The sequence below is a fragment of the Acyrthosiphon pisum genome, chromosome A3 (assembly GCF_005508785.2).
Source record: "Acyrthosiphon pisum isolate AL4f chromosome A3, pea_aphid_22Mar2018_4r6ur, whole genome shotgun sequence".
Classification (NCBI taxonomy): domain Eukaryota; kingdom Metazoa; phylum Arthropoda; class Insecta; order Hemiptera; family Aphididae; genus Acyrthosiphon; species Acyrthosiphon pisum.
Window position 1 is genome coordinate 27,972,104 of NC_042496.1, and position 20,021 is coordinate 27,992,124.

The following is a 20,021-nucleotide window of genomic DNA, read 5'->3' on the forward strand; positions in this document are numbered from 1 at the left end:
GACGCCGCGGGGACTGCTTTCGCATTCTTATCCGCGACGCCGCCATCGTTTATTTGAAACCAAGAACGAATAAAAATTATACATACGTGGGGGGTAGACGTGACAATTCCCTGACTTACCCCCCGTTCATACATTACATTTTATACATTTACATGTTTTCGGGAACCCTTCCTGACGCCTTCTCGGGCTGACCGGAGTCCGTCGCCCTGGCAGTCTCGTGCCTGTCCATTTTCACGAGCCGACCGGAGTCCGCCGCTCTCGTTCGCCTGCAGTTGTCCTACGATCCGCCATGGTCGTTCCCTCCAGCGGTGTCACAGGTGGTGATGAAGAAAGTGGTCGGTAACACCTCCGACGACTCGCGGTAGCGAACGCGTGGTGCGTCAACAAAGTTCTTCATGCGGTGCTCCATTGCAGCTCAGGCAGGTACGTTTATTACATAATTATTATTGTATATATTATCTTATGTAATAAATATAAATATAAATATTACTAGGTAGCCTGCTGTTATTAACTTATATGTCAATATCGTCGCAATGACGTCATTTAGGGGTGGGGGTGGACATTTTCCGTTGCCCACCTTGTCATTAGCGGGCCGTGTGGCGTGTATGGGCTTGTTTTGGACCTTCGTATAGTAGCTAATAGGTAATATATTTAGGTATCCCTGCAAGCCCGGATAAGGGGGGCCATGGCTCCTGGGCCTCGATAGTTGGAATTTATTTAGGGGCCTCTGATTTGTCCATTACTTTTTTCGTTATTATATAACACTGCATAAATCACCTAAAAAAAAATCGATGATTATTTAACTAGGAAAATAAAAGATATATCGCCGTCTGGCAATCGATTTTGAAAATTTCCATTTAACCGTCTGTGAAATAGTGAAATACTTTAAACGCAATCCTGTTCAAATTGTATATTGTTTATATTTTATAATTATGTTGTGAAGTGAACGTTTCGTCGCTATACGTGATACCCGTTTTGTGGCTGGAATCGAAAAGTATACCTATATATCTACCTTTATAACATAACTATCACGAATAACATTATATAGGTATTTCTTTCGTTATTTCGTAGCTAAGCGATGGACTGCGCATAATATAGGTAGGTTAGGCTATAAAGGTACCTACTTGGTTACATTTATTGTTTTCAAGAGTTAAATATCCCACCCCCTTCCCCAGGTTGTTCAAATTTGTTTAGGTAAAAGAAGTCACAATACATAAAAAAAAAAAAATTAAACCGAATAAGCATCACGTCATAAAAATGTAAAATTAAAAATAATGACAATCCAAAAATCGTAGAATTGAACTCGCTGTAGTGCTGCTGACGATTTTCAGTATGTATACTATACATACTAACAATGTACATTTATAACATTATATAGTATGTATACCAACACTATGGTTGCTTAAGAAAAACCATTGAACTAAACTATTTGAATTGAAGAATATTTTTTTCTATAGGGTGAACTGTTTATTTAAAGGTCAACTATGAATAAATATAATCAACTGTGTCTGTGTCAACTGTCAGTAAAATAATTTTAAATTTAATAGTTAATAAAATTAATTTGAAAATACAAAAGTATCATGTATCTAAGTACCTATCTTGTATCTTTTATCTTTTCTAAATTCACGATGTATCTTGAATCTAGATATACCTACTAAATGATGTAAATCATGATACCTACTTTTTTTTTTTATTATCTTGCCCAACCCTGATCCGATCATTATATATTAATTATTACTATAGATTTTATTAAAAATAATAATTAATCGCGTGGAACTATTATTAGAAAACATAACATCTTTATTATTTCGAAAACAATTGGAACGTTGCATAAGCCAACTGAGCCCATTATTGGGCTATAAACCGCGGGTTTTTGTTTTTATTTTGAACTACACCCAAAATAAGAGGAATTTAAAATTATCGTTTTCCACGGGCCTGTCGATATGTATTGAATGCTCATTTGGTAGGTACTTACACGGTATAGAAGATATTATTATGTTATATTATATTCTATACCAAGAGTGGTACTTCGTTAAAAAAATTAATGGAGAGTATAGGTACCAACTTCAAACGAGTCACTCAGTCATTTGACCCAAATTTTGCGGTCACGATTACAAAAGCCTGATTATATGTGTTGCGTAACTTTATAAACGATGCCATGATAGTAATAGACTTATTTAATTATGATAAGACACCCCAAGTTGTTGAGCGTTATTACGCTTTGGATGGTATAATAAGGAGAGAAGAGGGTGGTTGGAAATTCGCAGACCAACTACGCAAAAGGTGTTGGGGAAAACTTAATGACATATGGCCCGAACGCCCGAATCAGGCACTTAGCAAGCAAAACAAAATTTTTTGCAAAATGTATTTAAGTCAAGAAATCGTAATAGATATATTTTTATAAGTAGTTTTAAATTATCCTAATGTTATATTAGTATATAAAATAAAATATTATTTACTATAATGTATGATTATATTAATATTTGATAACTATCAACATTTATTATTTTAAATGCTTAATAAATTTATTTAAGTCAGATTTAGTCAAGCCTTTTGCCGTTCATATAATTATAAAATTCAAGTCATCACAAGTTTATTATTTTGTACTTATATATTATTCATAAGTTATGAACAATATTTGTGCAATGTACATTAACGACTGAATTTGAACTCAACAATATGATATCTAGCCAAATGCGTATATGATTATATAGATCGATGTTCAATATATTATATTAGGCAAAAGTATAATACAAACGTTTTGTACTGAACATAGAACAATATTTTTATTTTATAATATCTCTAAATGATAATTTAACACAAGAAAAAAATATATATAATAAGGTAACTATATTCTAACATTGAACAATAATGATAATTATTATATTATACACGATAGTACGTCTTACGCGACGAAAAGTACAAATATATTATATTAGTTTAAAAACGCATAATAATAATTTATATTTCAAAACATAAAACGCGCGATTTTTTTTTTGAAAAATAAGGTAAGAGGCACCTACATAATAATATAGTATACTTATTATAGCTATTAACAAACACAATACACAGTAATAATAATAATTATAATTATAAAAAAGAAATAAAATGGTAAAATATACATTTAAAACGCTTAAAAATTAAGTAAAATGTCTATCATAAATTATAATAATATAATGTGATGTGTTTATTTACTCTCGGCATAAATCAACAATAATATATTATTATTATGGTCCCGTTGTCGACATTTGAATTTTAAAATTTTAAAACAGCGTTTGTCGTCCGTGCAGATATCGTTTTTGGATTACGCGGAGTGTAATAGGTAGGAGTAATAAGTCAAATCGCGGTATTATAATAATATAGTCGAATGATCTGAATATCGGTCATTGCATAATATAATAATATTGTCGTTGTACAATATAAATCATATAATAACATCATAGGAACTTTTTTTTAATTGGTACGCGAATTAATTTTTTTTTTTAATACAATCGAAAACTATACCCTGTTTTGATTGCACCGTTTTTCTGCAGTTATTGTACCGACACCGCACACAGTTTCGCGTGTACGATATTATATAATATTATTATAACGATAATAATACTACCGATAGTAGCGTCGTATCACTGCGTCGGTGTTTTTATTCGTAAGCAAAAAATAATTCGTAATAATAACCTTTACAAATTCATTAAAAAAAAAAAAAAAACCGATATGAGTTTTGTGTTTTCTAGGAGGTCGGAAGGGGGGGAGGGGCACGCGTGCATACACGTACCCCGATCAGTCTACTGTTTTGTAACAACGCGGTCTAGTTTATATTATAATAATATTGTGTACAGTTAGAACATTCAAAATAAAATAATGATAATAATAATAATATGATAATAATGAAAAAATTATATAATAATACAATGATACAAATATATAATATTTGAACGCGTTTATCGCGACTCGTCGTCCGATTATCGTATAACACTCACATAACACTTAACAATATTATGTACAATATTATATTGAATAATATATTACATAGGTACCTATTAATAATTAATAAAATGATATTATTATTAATGGTATATTATGACAATATTATTATATTGTGTCGACGCAGACGCGCGGGAATCGTTTGCGGGAGAACGATTAAATAACGATAATAATAATAACAATTGTCGGGGGAGGAGGTGGCCGAGCGGTCTAAGGCGTCTGCCGGTCGCGGTTTCGATTCTCGGTCACTGGGCCGACATTTTTCTCCGGGCAAGTCACGGAGAATAAGTGCCGTAAATAATAATAAAAAAAAAAATAATAACAATAACAATATTATATTTAAAAAAACAAAACCAATAATAATAATCGGCGCCCGAGTCATACTTTGCTCTCGGGGCCGTCGGCAGAGTGTTCGAAAGATTTTCGTATCGCCGACAAATATTTGGAAGTGATGTATCCGTATATCTTGTTGTACCACTCGCACGTCCTGCCCCTGAAAAATGACAACGGTGTCGTCATTATCATATTTTATATGTTAATTTTGCGTTTCAAGTAGAATATAATCTATAATATCATGTATCATTTTATATGTACTGAATAATACGCATTGGAATGGCCAACACACAACAGTTGTTGAACTGCAATATTATATTATTCAACGCGATATCATATTATAGTTTTTTCTATTTATATTATTATCAAATATTCAAATCGAGACCTATCAAGTGGCACGTATAGAAATTATTTTCTTTCATCTACGCCCAACACTAATAGAAAATGAGTAGGTATTGATTTTAATTAAAAAATATTTTTATTATTTTTGCTTTTAGAAAAAAACAACACAATAGTGGGGGCTACTAATTACTATAATATGTTAAAACTGAAATATTGTATGAAAAATATTTATTTCAATTAGTATGAGTAATATTATATCAATTTATTTTAAAATATTCATAGATAAAATTATAATAAATATGTGTTTAAAACATAAAAAAAATAAAATATTCCGTTGAATAGGACATTTGAATATTTTCATACTGATATCAATACTTTTTCATATACATAATGAATAAAATATGCAAATACTTTGGGTGTTTTGCGACATGGGTAAACATGTGACAATGATAAGGAAAAAATTTAAAACCATGGTTCTATGGTAGTATAATACTATATAATATACAACCTTGTTGTGCATCGATTGAAAATAATAGACACATAATATATTCACCACTGTTTTTATACTTATCACTTTATCAGTTATCACACACTGACAAGTCTCCAGAATATACCGTCGTATCAATATTTGCCACGTGGTTGACTTTAAGTTTGAGTCTCAGTAATCATTTTCTAAAATCGTAATATTTTGAAAATATAACGGTGATTTGATGCAGACTATTTTTTGATGTGGAGCGTCCCTTTATTATTCTATCACGCGTATATATTATTTATGTGGGTTACAGTTTGTTAAGATGAACACAGTAAAACAATTTTTCGGCATCGGTCGATCGTAGCAAAACGAAAAATGTCATCGAAAACCAATTGCCACCTGCACAGGTCACTCATATTTGAGACGGAGTTTTAACTGCAGTTTTACACTAACTATACTTATCAACATTTGAAAATACACAAATTATCAACCGCAATGTATTCAAATTTCGATTCTATTTTTGTCTTGAATTTTAATTTGGTATTTAAAATCTATAAATGTATGAAATGTTCGATCTTAATGTAATAGTCTCATTACAAATTTGAATATGTTTGCAGATTTCTTAGCAAATGTATCGGCTTAACAAGACGACGGGCAAAATCTTAAATAACCTATCGGTACGATAAATCAGCTCATAAGAACATCAAGAATCGTAAACACAGTTAAACCAAAAAGTACACTCACTTTGTGTCGACTCGCGACAAATGCAGTACTCGGGACCGGCCCGAACCACACGGTTCGATCAGGTATCTGGAGGCGAGCACGATTCCACGGACCGCGCCCGCCGCCGGCTGCTTGGCGTCCGGGTGTTCGACGGACGTCTCGACGACCGCGCAACCGCCGCGGTTGAGATCGGTTCGCCACGACCTGGCCACGCAATAGTCCTTGGCCGGATGCGGGGCCATCGCCGCGACCGAGTACTGGTACAGGTCGGCGCGAGCGTCCATCTTGGCCACCACCCTGGCCGACACCAGGTCGGCGTCCCACACGTGCCTCTCCCACAGGATCCGGGCGAGCACCTCGGCGGGTGGCGCCTCTACTTCCGTGCACACCCGCCACAGCCGCAACGGGTGTCCGTCGCCGACCTTCTTGTACGATATGTCGACGTTCTCGAAACTGCCCACGGCCATCCATCCCCTGTTCCTGAAAACACGCGTATGTTATATTATTTAATATGACTGCAGCGCCGAAGCTGTCAATTTTCAGATTAACATTAAGTCTACAGGTCGTATGTTTATATAATATCTAATAAAAAATTCAATTTTCGTGACTATTGTGTGTTTGTGAGTGTGTGTGTCCGAAAAAGCGATCCACAGCCAAGTCTATCACACTCATGGTTTTGAAATTTAGGGTACACGAGAGGTGAATCCTGTATGTCCTAGGATGATGTGCACCTCGAAGGGAGGTTTTAACATTTTACATACCAAACCCTTGTGTTATTCCTCATAATATGATATATTTTAACATTGGTGTTATTAAATAACATTAAATACATTTTTTTTCTCTTATGTTATGTTCTTGATATGTTTATTTAATATTGTAATTGCATGAACTCTCACCTCCTGCACAGCCTTTGGCTTTGGAGGGGATCCAACAAAAATGTGTCAATTAGTAATTTAACTTGTATATATTGTTTGTTGGAGAATTAATAAATATAATTATTATTATAAATTAAGTTTAGACTTAAGACGAGTAAATGTAGTAATTAGTAATTACTAATTATAGAACATACTATTGTCTATAGGTATAGTCTATTACTTCTACTACTATACGTACAGGTACTAGTACTTATACTAGTTAATACTACAATAGCAAGTTATACTATTTGTCGAGTATTTTACAACATTATAATATATATAGTGAATAATACATAATGTATAGAATTGGTTGTGTAATATCGCAAAAAGAATAATTTGAAAAAGTTTCAAATATGTACTTTTTGAGTGTTCCCTATGACTGCATTTATTTATCTATATGTAGTCACTAGAGTTGGTGTTTCTTTTATTTACTATCGTTTTTGGTTAGGTATTAAAATACATATTATAATATCGAGCATACTATATAATATACATTTAAGAATACAAATTAGACTTCTTGCTTACTTGTCTTTGGCTTCTTTAAGCAACGCCGACGTACACACGTTCAGGTATCCTCTCCAGTCGTGGCCCATTTCCGCACCTAGTTCTTCCAGGCTTATTGGTATGCTTTCGTCCATATAGCTGAAGTGACACTGACTCATGACGTCATCTGACATCTGATTAGGAAACGAAAACCACAGATTAATAAACAGATATCAACCTAGTGAAAAATACATGCGTGTGTAGAGGGGGTCATAGTCAGATAGTTACGAGTCTGTTATACACGTAGATAGATCGATTTCGTATCTAACTATATAGTGTACTTATGATTAACAATATTAGAACGACGTATTTGTTATTATAGGTTCGGGTTTATCGGTTACCGAACAATAATGTACTTACGATCAACAGTGTCCGAGTCAATATAGCAAATGTTTAAGCTATACGAATAATAATTACTATATAATACAACAGAATAGATTTTGGAGATAACTAGATAAGTACATAAACCCTATACATATAAACAGGATGGGATTTTGGTCAAATGCGATTACTATATGGTTAGTTTAGGTTAGGTCATTAAGTCTAAATCTGGAGAGAGATCTAGTCATGTCATGCGTATTACGCTTATAAATTATAAGTATTGTCATGTGGCAATGTGGTATAATTTTATAGAATATAAATTCAGTGGCCGTAACTGGGTAAAAAACTAGAGGGGGCACAATAATTGATTGTTTTTACTCAAATCTTAAGATTCATTTTATGGCTTAGGAAAAAATCGTAGGTACTCCCCATTTCGTTCAATAATATTAATAGTAAGTACCAGGTATACCTACATAAGAGTTCATTAAAAAGAGGGTGCTAAGGTAATTTGTTTGAAAAAAATAATGAGATGATAACTCTATAATCATAACTTATGAAATAATATCATTGCGTTATTTTTGTAATAGGTACATAAACTATGCGATAACATTCATAATACGTCAACATATAATATAAGACAAGAGAAACGTGAAATGAATATAATTTGAGGAAAAATATATTTTTATCTTATAAATCTACGTTAAAATGTCCCCATTGCGCATTCTTTCTTTATTTTAAAAGATTTAAAGATTTTTACTGTTGGCATTTCTTTGGCAGAGCCGTAGGGGACAACGATTTCAGGGGGGGGCAAGTTACCCCCCCCCCCCTCCCACTTGCACGACACAATATTACGTGACTGCGTACACGACGTATATACGTACGGCGAACAGTTGACGGTAGTGCTTGATGAGGAACAGCAAGCAGTCGTGCGCTGCCTTGTTCTGTCCCAGCTGCTTGGAGTCGGGCAGACCGATGGTGGCGGCGGAGCCTGCAGACGTCTGATGGTGGTTCCGGCGTGGCGACACGGACGACGAACGATTGTGGGACGTGACCGGGCTGGACGGCGTTGACCCGCCGGCCGAGCCGCCGTGCGGGTGCGACGACGACCAGGAACCGGCGTTCCCGAGGTGGAACAGCGACGGGGCCAAACACACGGCAAGGTTGCTGGCGGACATCTGGTTCACGTTGCTCCTGGACGACACCCGGAACAGGAAGTCGAGCAGCGCGAACAGGGCTTCGCGGTGTTCGTCGGGCAACAGCAGCACCGTGTAATGGACTGCTTCCTTTTGCAAGTACACCGGAACGTCTGTTTACGGCATATTACGTGGGTACATATTTTAGTATGTGTATAGTGTTACATCATTAAAGATAGGTTCCCCCGAAATTAGCTCTAACATTAAAAACAAAATGTATCATCCTCACCATTCAAAAACATAAGAAATAATATCCTAAGATTCCTACAACCAAGGTTTGAGTTCAAACCAATACCGTTTTAACCAAATAACCAATACTTAACTAATTACCACATCTGATAACTTCAAACTTTTTGAAGGCAGTCTGAGTCGAAACAGAATACGATAAACAAAGCGTGAATCTCCCTGCATGGGTTACTTTAAGGTAACAGTTTTGGTAAGGTCTTTACTCTTTATAATAGTATTTAAAGTTTAAAACTAATCATCCTGTATATTATATATTATAGGTACTATAACTACTAATAAGTAATACTATACTCACGTTGAAAAATGGCGATGAAACTCTCGGACAGTTTGTTGGTAAGCAAGGCCTCCGGTAACTCACGGAAATATTGCTTTACCATGTCGGCCACGTCGTAGGCCTGATGGTTTTCGAACTTCACGTCCTCAGGTTCGGCTTCGGCCAGTTGCTTTAGACGCTGTATTCGGGATTTGACGCCAGGCTTCCGGAACAACCCCACGTGGTCGAGAGCGTTGTCTTCGAGCCACCGAAAAGCGGACTGGACGAACGGCGGCAGTGCCGAACCGTATTTTTGCACGTTGGCGATCAGCGGAACTCCGAAAACAGTCTTATCTAAAACGAATAACAATTATAGAGAATAATGATAAAAATAATAATGACAAAAAAAAAATGTTTTCTAAATAACAATAGCAATATTCAATTCATATACGGAATTTTATAATATGTTTAATTTCGTTTCATTGTGTGTTGACCCCATCGCCTCTGTAGCGTACGTACCTTTGGGATCGGGCATTTTGGTTTTGCGCATAAACTTGGGCAATTCCCAGTTCCATCCGGTCCGGTGTGTCGGACAATACCGTTCCATGATGGCAGTTAGCTTGAGAAGAGCGAACTTCCGCAACACCAACAGCTGACCAACCGTGAGCGACCCGACCATTTGTCCGGCCAAGGCATTAGGCCGATGTTTGGTCTTTTGAAAACTATGCCACCGAACAACTGACCCCCTGTAAATTATAAGACGTAGTAAGTTAAAACATACATATCGCAATAATATTCGGCTAAAATATTTGTCAGTTTTATTTTTGGAAAATTAAACACTACAATTTATTATTTTTCAAAATAATACACCATAATATATTATATTGTCTGCATACACCAACATAACGTGCGGACATTTTACGGAAATGTTACCTACTAAAGTTTAACTAAAAAGTCATGTTGACCTCTCTCCTTGCTCAAACGTTGTGAAATTGTATTAAAAATACTGTAATATTATAAACCGCGTGAGACGTAATAATTATATTATTTACTTTGATTTGATGGTTAGATCTTGATCGCTGTCTTGCACTGCGCTCGAAACCGAATCCACGCTGTCGTTGTCTAGAAATACAATAAATATCAACATTATTGAAGCGAGTACAAAGTTTTACGTCATAATGTATTCGGATTTTACATTTGTTTTTGTACGTGCGGCTGTCTTGACTGCCATTGGGAGATGAGAATTCGTTGCTCCCGTCAAAGGCCATGAAATCCAGCAGTGGCTATTTATACGACAGACGACAAAAATTTACGTGATAATATATGATCGACAATACGTTTACTTATTATAATATTTATATACGTTGTACTGTTGCAGAAATAATCAATCGTCATTATTACCTTGGTGTTATTGCTGTTGGCGTCCGTGTACTCGTTTCTCCACGACAGTTCTGAATCGGAATATGCCAGGGAGTCCAGCGACTCGGGTTTGGCCAAGAACCGTTTGGCCTTAATGTGGTCGTCGGTCACCGGTGAATCGGGCGGTGTCACGTCCACGCAGTTAAGTTCCTTCATCCGTTGTTGCATCGAAGCCATGTCTATGATCTGTGTTTACGAGAGGAAAATCGATACATTAAAACACCATGAAAGACAGATTTTCGTTCAAGTCGAAAATGTATTTGTTTAATTTTGAAGGAGTACAACAAATAGAAATATTCCAAAAAATAAATTGCAAAAGTACCGGTGATAACAAACCTGCAGGTATAGTTCTTATGCGGTTACGCCTTGGAATATAGTAGATATACTACTGACATAAACCTAATATGTATAGGTATATAAGGTATAATATATTATATGTATGTTAATAAAAAACATCAGCCTGATCGAAAGTATGAGACGTGTAGCTGTTAAAATCAAACGAATTACAAAATACGTCATCTCGACAAAGATATCAGCTATAGATAGAAACGTGTACTACACATATATGTATGTATTATTCTTTTTTAAAAACTCCTGTGAGATCATTTACCATTATTATTATCGACTATTTAAATTAGATTTCAAGATTTTTATCATTTAAGTTTTCAACATAAGAATTTACCTACACCTTTTTTAGAATAGTTTACGTAGAATATTATACAACGTAAATAATATTTATACAAAAATATTCGAATCTTAACACCTATATAGGCACCGTTATTAATCGGTTGGCAAAAATCCATGACTCAAAGACATGGGTAATATATGCATAGTATACGGAAAATTATATTTTTTTTGAAGTTAATATAATATCATATTGGACTACGCTACAAATAAATATAGGCAGAAAATTACAAATTATAAATACACCGTATTTTATAAATATTTTTATATTTTTAATTTCAAAATAGTTGCATCGTTTTCCTGAAAAAAAAAATCATGATAATACCTATGAGCATGAGCATTAATGTTATCGCAACAAATCGTATTCAAGTAATTAAGAGTTTAAAGACATTTAATAATATTATTTTTATGGTCGCATTGCGTTCGTTATAATTTAACGCGTTAGAGATTTTACTAATACTATACCATAACTATATAGCAATACATTAAAATTAGAAATCTCGGGCTCAAGGACATCTGGTTTTTGGAAATGATCGGGGGACGAGGAATTAAACAAATCCATCGATATAATGACTCTTTAATGAGGATATTATGTATATTGTTATTGTACTAAAGACTAAATGTTACAATAATTTATTTGAAACTTAAGTAATATATATGTTTCGGAACTCCAGTATACATTAGGTTTGTAAGTTATACACATTTATGATAATTATTCTCATTGGAATATTATTTTTTTAGATCGACCGACGGACACTCGTGTAACAGTAACCTTTTATTACGGCTCTTCCGTCATATTGTTTTTTATAGATCCTGCTGTGCGTACATAAGTAAGTACAATATTTGGGAGAAATTCGTATTATAATTTATGGTTAAACATTTTTTACGACCTCAATATTTAACCTTTTAGTTTTTGATAACCTTATTATATTATTTACTTGTTCTGTTGGTTATTTTATGAACCTATTTACACAACAGTTCCTATATTAGTTGTAACTTGTATTATGTATTTATGTTATTCCCATTGAGTTTATATTAAGTGCCTGTACGATCAGAATTAATGTTCAAATTATTTTTAAAAAAAAGCTATAAATGTATTTATATATTTTAGTGAATATTTTCATGTAAATGTACATAAAAGATAAAAACGGATACAATTTTAATTTTATTAGGCTCATTTCTAGTAATTTTGTAGAGACTCATCATAATATTATCATGTTATCTTGTCTATAATATTATTTGAAATCAGAATATTATTCTACAATAGTTTTTTATCCATAATTGTTTTTAATTTAGACGATTCACTTGGCCTACCATGTATGCCATTATTCAGTCCTCTCGTCTAGATTTTAAAATACTATTAGGTATTCTTTGGCAACGTGAAATTTAAAATATACCTATACAGCTAAATTATAAAAAGGAGACTGCAGTGGCTGCATTTTTTTAAAACTTTTAATCAGTTGCGACGTGTACAGATTTCTAATACATTTTATTAAACTTAATAAATTTGTTTTTGTATATTTAGTATTTACTATATTACTTTGTGGGAAATGTTTTAAAAATTAACAGTCGCTGGACCGAATACCCATACAGAAACAAAAAAACCATTACAAATACCAACATTTATAAAACTATAATAAAAGAAAATATATTATAAAATGTTTAAGTTGGGAATAAAAAAACCGATAATAAATCATCAATATAAAAATATATCGTAAAATTACAGTTTTTTAAGAAAAAACACACAAAGGTAAATTCGTCTGGACGAGTTGTGTTCGCTAGAGCTGTTGATGTTATCTGCTGCAGTATACCTACATATTCTGTACCTCGAATATATTCAGTGCGAAGTCAAGTCATATTTCGTTTAACCACCAAAAACCGACTTGTCGAACTCCATTGACCACGCACACTTAATTACTTATATAATAACTTATATTACGTACAGCAAAATCGTTTATGTACATAATATATAACATAATAGAAGTTTGCACAAACCTGCGGTGAACCGATGACTACACCGTCGCGGTTGCGCTGTTTCCGACGTCTCGTCTTCAGGCTCTCCACCCGGCGCAGGATGGCTTTGGCCCCGTCCCTGATCCGCTCGCTGCCCGACCGCCGGAATCGCGAGATCAGTGCCGCGTCCGACGCATCGGCCGCCACCGCCGCTGCAGCCGCCGCCTGAAGCTGCTCGGCCGACTGCACCGGTGGCTGTGGCATCGCATTACTTCCAAACTTGCCCCCAACGCCCTGTTGCGATGATTGGAGGTCATGGTTTTGCTGCTGCTGATGGTGGTCGACGAGCGACGACGGTTGCAACTGCTGCTGAAGCATCACCGCCGTGTTGACGATGTCGTCCACCCTGGACCACCTCCTCGACTCCCTCTGGAACGTCCAGTTCTCGCTCAGCGCGCATTCCCCCTCGGAGTCCGAGTCGTCACCCTGTGATACACGTCGCTCATCGTTATTACAATAATATATAATATTATTATGCTATAATATCATCAAATATTGATAATGGTTTTACGCCGGGTTGCATTACCAAACCCTTTATTAACTAAAACGTAATTATATTGTACAGCGAAATCGTATTTTCAATTCCACAGTTTATAAAAGCGGTTAAATTAAGAAGCAGCTTTTTAGAAGCTAGATAGTTCAATTAAGGAAATAATATTGGCGATAACGGGGAGAGAACAAAAATTTAGAATAAGTCAAATTAAGGGAGAGGGATAATGATAACCTGATGAAGACGAAAGAAGGAAAATATAGGGAGTTTCTACAAGAGTATAAATAGTGATGTACAGTAAAAAAAAAACAATATTATGTTCAAAATCACAAATAGCTTCGACGGAGTGGAGAAAGCAGCTGCAAAAGGGGATGAATTCAGAGGAAAAATGAAGGAATGTTACACATGGACACTAAGGGATACACATTTTTAAGGCATTATTGTTTACCTCTACGCGGTGAAATACTGCAAAAATGACAAAACTAAATGCTAAATGTCTAGGTATATAGTTTAATACAAGAGGCTATACTGGTTATTTTAATCGAAGACCCTGTCTCGTCTGTATGTCTTATGTGACTGATACAAGCTTAAAGTATTAAAACTAAACCTAAAACCTGAAGTATAAACCGGTTTAATGGTTATCCAGCTCTGGGTACTTATATTTGTATTATACTGAAACATCAAAGCTATAGTTATTACCTTTATATCTATCTATAAAAGGTATATTATCTAAAAGGGTACCTACCATTAATTTAGTTAAATATCAATTATTGCGCAAATGATTTCAGGCTAGGAAATAGAAATGTTTATATGGTTGGTGTGGAAACACGGTGGCATTTACACCAAATCTGGCGCAAAATGCTACACTAAAATGGTTTTCACTATTTATATTGGCACCACGCCGACTATCGTCGCCATAGTAATGTGATGGTGCCAACATTTGTTGCACATAAATCGACGCTCAGATTTTGCTGCAAAATTTAACGGGACAACAATTTTTTTTACGAAAATCACCATGGGTTCTGCTAGGAATGTCCCCTGAGAAATCGGTTGTATTAGGTGAAGAAAATAAATCAACTATATCGCAGTATCTCCCAATATGTTTGAAACCTATGGTGACCAATTATATAGATCCTTCTTTTGCCACGCAGGGAGCTCATAAAAAGTATTTTGCGATCCTAATAAGTTGGAAAACACGACGCTATACCTATTAATGCTATTATACACCATATTTTCATATTTTAGGTTACGTTACGTTTTTTTCTCATCCTACATATTATTAGCAATTAGCCATTATACATTTTATCAATTTGTACATATTAAAAGATTATGTATTATCGTCGATTATAATAAATAGCATTACCCATATTATAATTATTCAAAAATATTATTGCATCCGAGTACAAAGACGGGTTGTGCTTTTTTGAGCCGATTGTATGACAATAGTCAATATGGTCTCGTGTCAGACGGTTGCCTAATGCGCGTAATGAGGTTTCAATTTATTGGTTTTCATAAGTTACCGCGGTTACAGCAGCAGTTGGGACCAGTCTGCAGAATGGCGTATTTTCTGGGGGATAATTGTTGTCATAGCATTTCCCTAGACTCTGTGCGTTCTAGGCGGCGTATAGTATATGAAAACGGAGACTGGATTTCTGTAGAAAAGCGTTCTTCTTACGTCCGAGGGTGGTAGAAATTTTAGCGGGAGGGTGTTTTTTGAGAATATCCTTGGGGAGGCTGTGATCGTGCGTAGTCCGATATCTTGGACCGCGGTAGGTGATAAGTGGAACCCCAGGCTGGGACGACATAATATAGGACAGTAAAGGTTTTGAGTAAAATCTAAAATATCGATTTTGGTGTTGATTGAAATTGGGCTGGAACGGTTTGGTATCAGGTTGTGCAGTAGTCGAGGGCTAAATATGATAAAATTATATTTCGTTTTAGAGACTCGATCGTAACTAAAATAAGCGTAATATTATTATACTATCGTGTGCAGTGGTGTTAAAATATTATCGTACACAGCTGCTGCAGTCTGTGTGTTTGATTATTTATGCGTTTCGCTATGTTATAAATAAATATTAACACGTATACGTTTCATGTGTTTTATCTCCGCATTCGACATAATATACAATCATTGATTAATTGTAAAATAATCAACGATATAATATTATCGCGTCGGTTTTAATTAAAACTACTACGCCAGCGTTTCTAATCGATCAAAACCCGCACACAATGATAATATAAATCGAATCGATCAATAAAACTAAAAAACAATGCATACAAGTAGCTGCAGTATACTCACTGCGTGTTTTGGCACAAAATCCAATTTCATGTTTGCGCAACGGTTCAGAGCGTGCAGTCTCCTGAACAACGATTGTAACGAGTCTAGGTCTAGAAACGGATGGTCCTTTTGTACGCCGTTCACGTCTATGGGAAATTGCAAATCTATACAGGAAAGAAAATAAAACGTGGTGAAAAAATTCGGAAAATAGGATTTCCGCAGCGACCGATGCGATGTACCTATATAATAATAATAATAATAATAATTTATTCACCTTCATACATTTGCGCGTACTGTGGAAATCCGGCGGCCCTTAGCCATTTACACGCTTCTTTGGCTTCTATTTCTGTAACAAAAACGACAAAACACATTTTTAACACGGTTCGAACGATTCTGGCAAAACGGTTTATAATAATATCATATAAATTATTTACAATAATCTAATAAACTCCGTCAGGACAATAATAATTAACAGACACGCTGTGGCGGCGAACGATCATCGATATGATATATTATTATTATACTGCAGCCGTTATAATATTGAACACACATATCTACCTAAAATAATTATCAAAAACCAAACGGCGCACTATTATGGCGAACACGGTTTTAAAGTATTCGACTGCGTCGACTAAATAATAATAATCATTAATCACAATAAACTATGTAATAATATTATATACACACTATCGGGCGGGCGCAGAGCAATGCGTAAACAGCGTGTTGTGCAGTAGGTAGACGTTTTTATCGACTGGGTTTGTCGCATAGTTCGGGAAAATATGTTTATATAGCTAATGGCCATGAAACGGTTTCGTGTATACGCGTGAATAATAAATAACAACAATATTTTAATAATAATATTAATACCGACAAAACGGTCATGATATTATAATATCGTGTGTTTATATCGGTTTACGCGTACACCGTAATAAAATGATATTAAATGATATTGTGTACTCAATAATAATAATAATAATATGATATGCGTTGTGAATTGCACATGATCGGCGCGACGAATCGGGGTCAGGTGCTTCCGAACCGAACGTCGCCGGCGAACGATGGAACAATATGACATCGCGGTTCGTTATTGTCGACGTCGATCGTCAAGGACATCGCTGCAGGTACCGAGGTATGAGTACCTCGTGCAGAACCGCGTTTGCGTCTAGGCCGTTGGGTTTTTGACGCGGCCTGTATTGATATTATAACAATATTGTACATGATGCGATCCGCTACGAGTCGAGACTTTTTCCGCGAGATTATCGGTCCACCGCGTACTGTTAATGTCGTTTTAACTATGATTTATCATTTATACATATTATGTAAATTATTATAGTCACACGCATTTTGCATCGATTGTGACGACCGCGAGGAGATGTCTTAATCGATGCAGAGGATTCGTAACGGACCGCAGGTTTTCCTGCTAAAAAATCTGTTTTCATTCCACCGTAGTTAGGTCGACTTAATTACGTGATAATGATTTTTAAATCGGGTTTAGATTTAATCTTTAGATTTTATTAGCATAATGTGACAAATTTGTACTTATACACTTATCAAGGTTTGACTAAAAAAATTCAACGCGCTTATAAATTTAAAATTATATGCAACAAATAACAGTGAATAATTACGCTTCTACAGATAAATAAATTAAAAAAGTCGTTCGTAGTATCCAAATTGAGAAGTGACATTGAGAGGTTCAAATCCGTTTTATATCGAAATCGCATCATCGGATTTTGTCGGAATGAAAATTCGTAAAATTAGCATGATTTTGCCTTAATATTGCCTATACAAAACGCCTTACAAACGGCAAATTTCGTATCTCGACCATAGAGTAACTTACTACTAAATAATTACTCTATATGATCCCGAACTGTAGAAACCACGGGACCCTTGTCATAGCAACGAATATTTTATTTTATTTTTCTTAAAATTTCTGCGATCATTTTATTTTTGCAACCGAACGATATATTATATAGTTTTTTGTAACGTATAACAACGAACGCCATGGTATGTTTAATATTATATTAAATTATAATATTATATTATGTTTAGGCGGAAAACATTATTTGATATACATTTTTGTATTAAATTATTACGTAAATATCTCGCGAGATCGAAAACTCGTGATGGAGGTATAGTGCATAACAATGAAATATAATATATTATGGATTCAAGAGGGTCGCGGCGTGTCAGTTCAACACCGGCGAACGGAAACGTACTTTATTCGCATGATTGTGAACGGCACAATCGCCCGGCCCACTTGACATAATATAATACTCTATATAGTAGGTCACGAATTAATATAATATATTATTATTATTATTATGCTATTCGGCATAATGATATTATATTATTGTACAAATAGGTATATAGCTATAATAAAGCCGTTTCAATTGAGACGCGCAGAAATATTATTATTGTTATTGTTGGGGTTTCTTATTTCTTAGTCGGACGTTCTATATTATAAGTATTGTATAAGAAGACTTTGTATATAAGCCGGCATACTTTATAGAATGCATAATCATTATTACTTGATATTTTCTTATTTATTTTATAGGAGCACGGATATAACTCGCGTAACACATATAGCGGTATATATGGGTAGTCGGTATTTTTATTATAAAATATGATATTTATGGTTTCGAATTCTCGCGAATGAAAAGCAAAAAATCAATGATTTGAACATCAAAGACAATTATTATTCATATAGACTCGCTGCATAATTTTAAACATTATCAGATTATATTATACAAACACGATGAAAATGGCAAAATTTAATATTCTGTTTAAGTGTTCAACCGTATATATTGTTTTTGACATCATACTTAATGTAAATACTAACTAAATGCATTAGGTATTCGCACAGTAATTATTCACTAAAATTATATTTGTTGAAACAGAAAGCGAATAGCAGCAGCACAGCCACGTGTCAGCGAAGTGTATTTACTGCTGAAATATTGAAATACAAAATAATATATTAAACGCGATGTTACGGAGGTACCTATAATATTATTTACACGTGCATAACTACACAATGTAGGTTAGGTATGTGTAAAATGCTAGCACGAAATATGTACCATTCGTGGTAGAGTAAAAGACAAAATAATTTCGAAGTAAAACGTTGTTATTTCCGTCTCAACTCCCGTGAATTAAAAAAAAAAATAAGAAAGAATTTCCCTGTTATTGGTTTTCAATAACGTTTCCCCCATTTCGTGGATTTTTATTCGACCTTTTCGATATACCGTCAGAATTACTTTCTGAAAATTGTATAAGTCGTCTATATTGGTACAATAGTACATATTGGTACCTAGTAACTCCGATGATATAACAAAACATAATATTCCGTGTTTGAACGTTTCCGCAACAGTCTCCAGAGAACGGAATAACGCCAACAACCGACGACATAATATACTTCTTGACTTCTGCGCACTCGTAATACGAGTAACGAGAAAATAGATTGATATAGTTCGTTCTTTTTCTATCGTTTCTTCGGCGATCCTGTGGGTTTTTTTTTTCCCACTAGTCGTTATAGTCATGAAGTACGATTTACAGTTGGACGCATAACCGGCACCGCGGTAAACGTAGGCATATAATAATAAATATTATATTATGATAACAACAATAATGATACCTATAGTACCTACGACGTTACATCACGACAATAATAAGACAATCATTTTACATTTTTACGAGACAATGGAGACACGACGGCCGAAGACGAAGACTAAACGAAGAGACGCGAGACGGGTGAAACTAAATTCGCGGGCTGCGGTAGACCACCGGCCGGTTTCGTAATATTCTCTCGGTCTGTTGGACAGC

At 34.9% G+C, this 20,021-nt stretch overlaps 1 protein-coding gene across 3 annotated transcripts in view; it reads right to left on the minus strand.

Moving 5' to 3' along the window:
- Positions 1 to 3,070: 3,070 nt before the first annotated feature.
- LOC100161548 (rho GTPase-activating protein 7) overlaps positions 3,071 to 20,021 on the minus strand; it is a 124,958-nt gene continuing 108,007 nt past the window's right edge. For all 3 annotated transcript variants that reach the window (XM_003240627.4, XM_029491702.1, XM_016807377.2), the window contains 12 exons: positions 16,480 to 16,551; positions 16,227 to 16,369; positions 13,420 to 13,863; positions 10,723 to 10,926; positions 10,517 to 10,604; positions 10,374 to 10,443; positions 9,841 to 10,067; positions 9,364 to 9,675; positions 8,511 to 8,935; positions 7,291 to 7,442; positions 5,873 to 6,331; positions 3,071 to 4,474 (listed from right to left, as the gene is read on the minus strand). In XM_003240627.4, the coding sequence (XP_003240675.3) occupies positions 4,360 to 4,474; positions 5,873 to 6,331; positions 7,291 to 7,442; positions 8,511 to 8,935; positions 9,364 to 9,675; positions 9,841 to 10,067; positions 10,374 to 10,443; positions 10,517 to 10,604; positions 10,723 to 10,926; positions 13,420 to 13,863; positions 16,227 to 16,369; positions 16,480 to 16,551 (2,711 nt within the window). In that variant the 3' untranslated portion in view covers positions 3,071 to 4,359. The remainder of the gene's footprint in view (positions 4,475 to 5,872; positions 6,332 to 7,290; positions 7,443 to 8,510; positions 8,936 to 9,363; positions 9,676 to 9,840; positions 10,068 to 10,373; positions 10,444 to 10,516; positions 10,605 to 10,722; positions 10,927 to 13,419; positions 13,864 to 16,226; positions 16,370 to 16,479; positions 16,552 to 20,021) is intronic.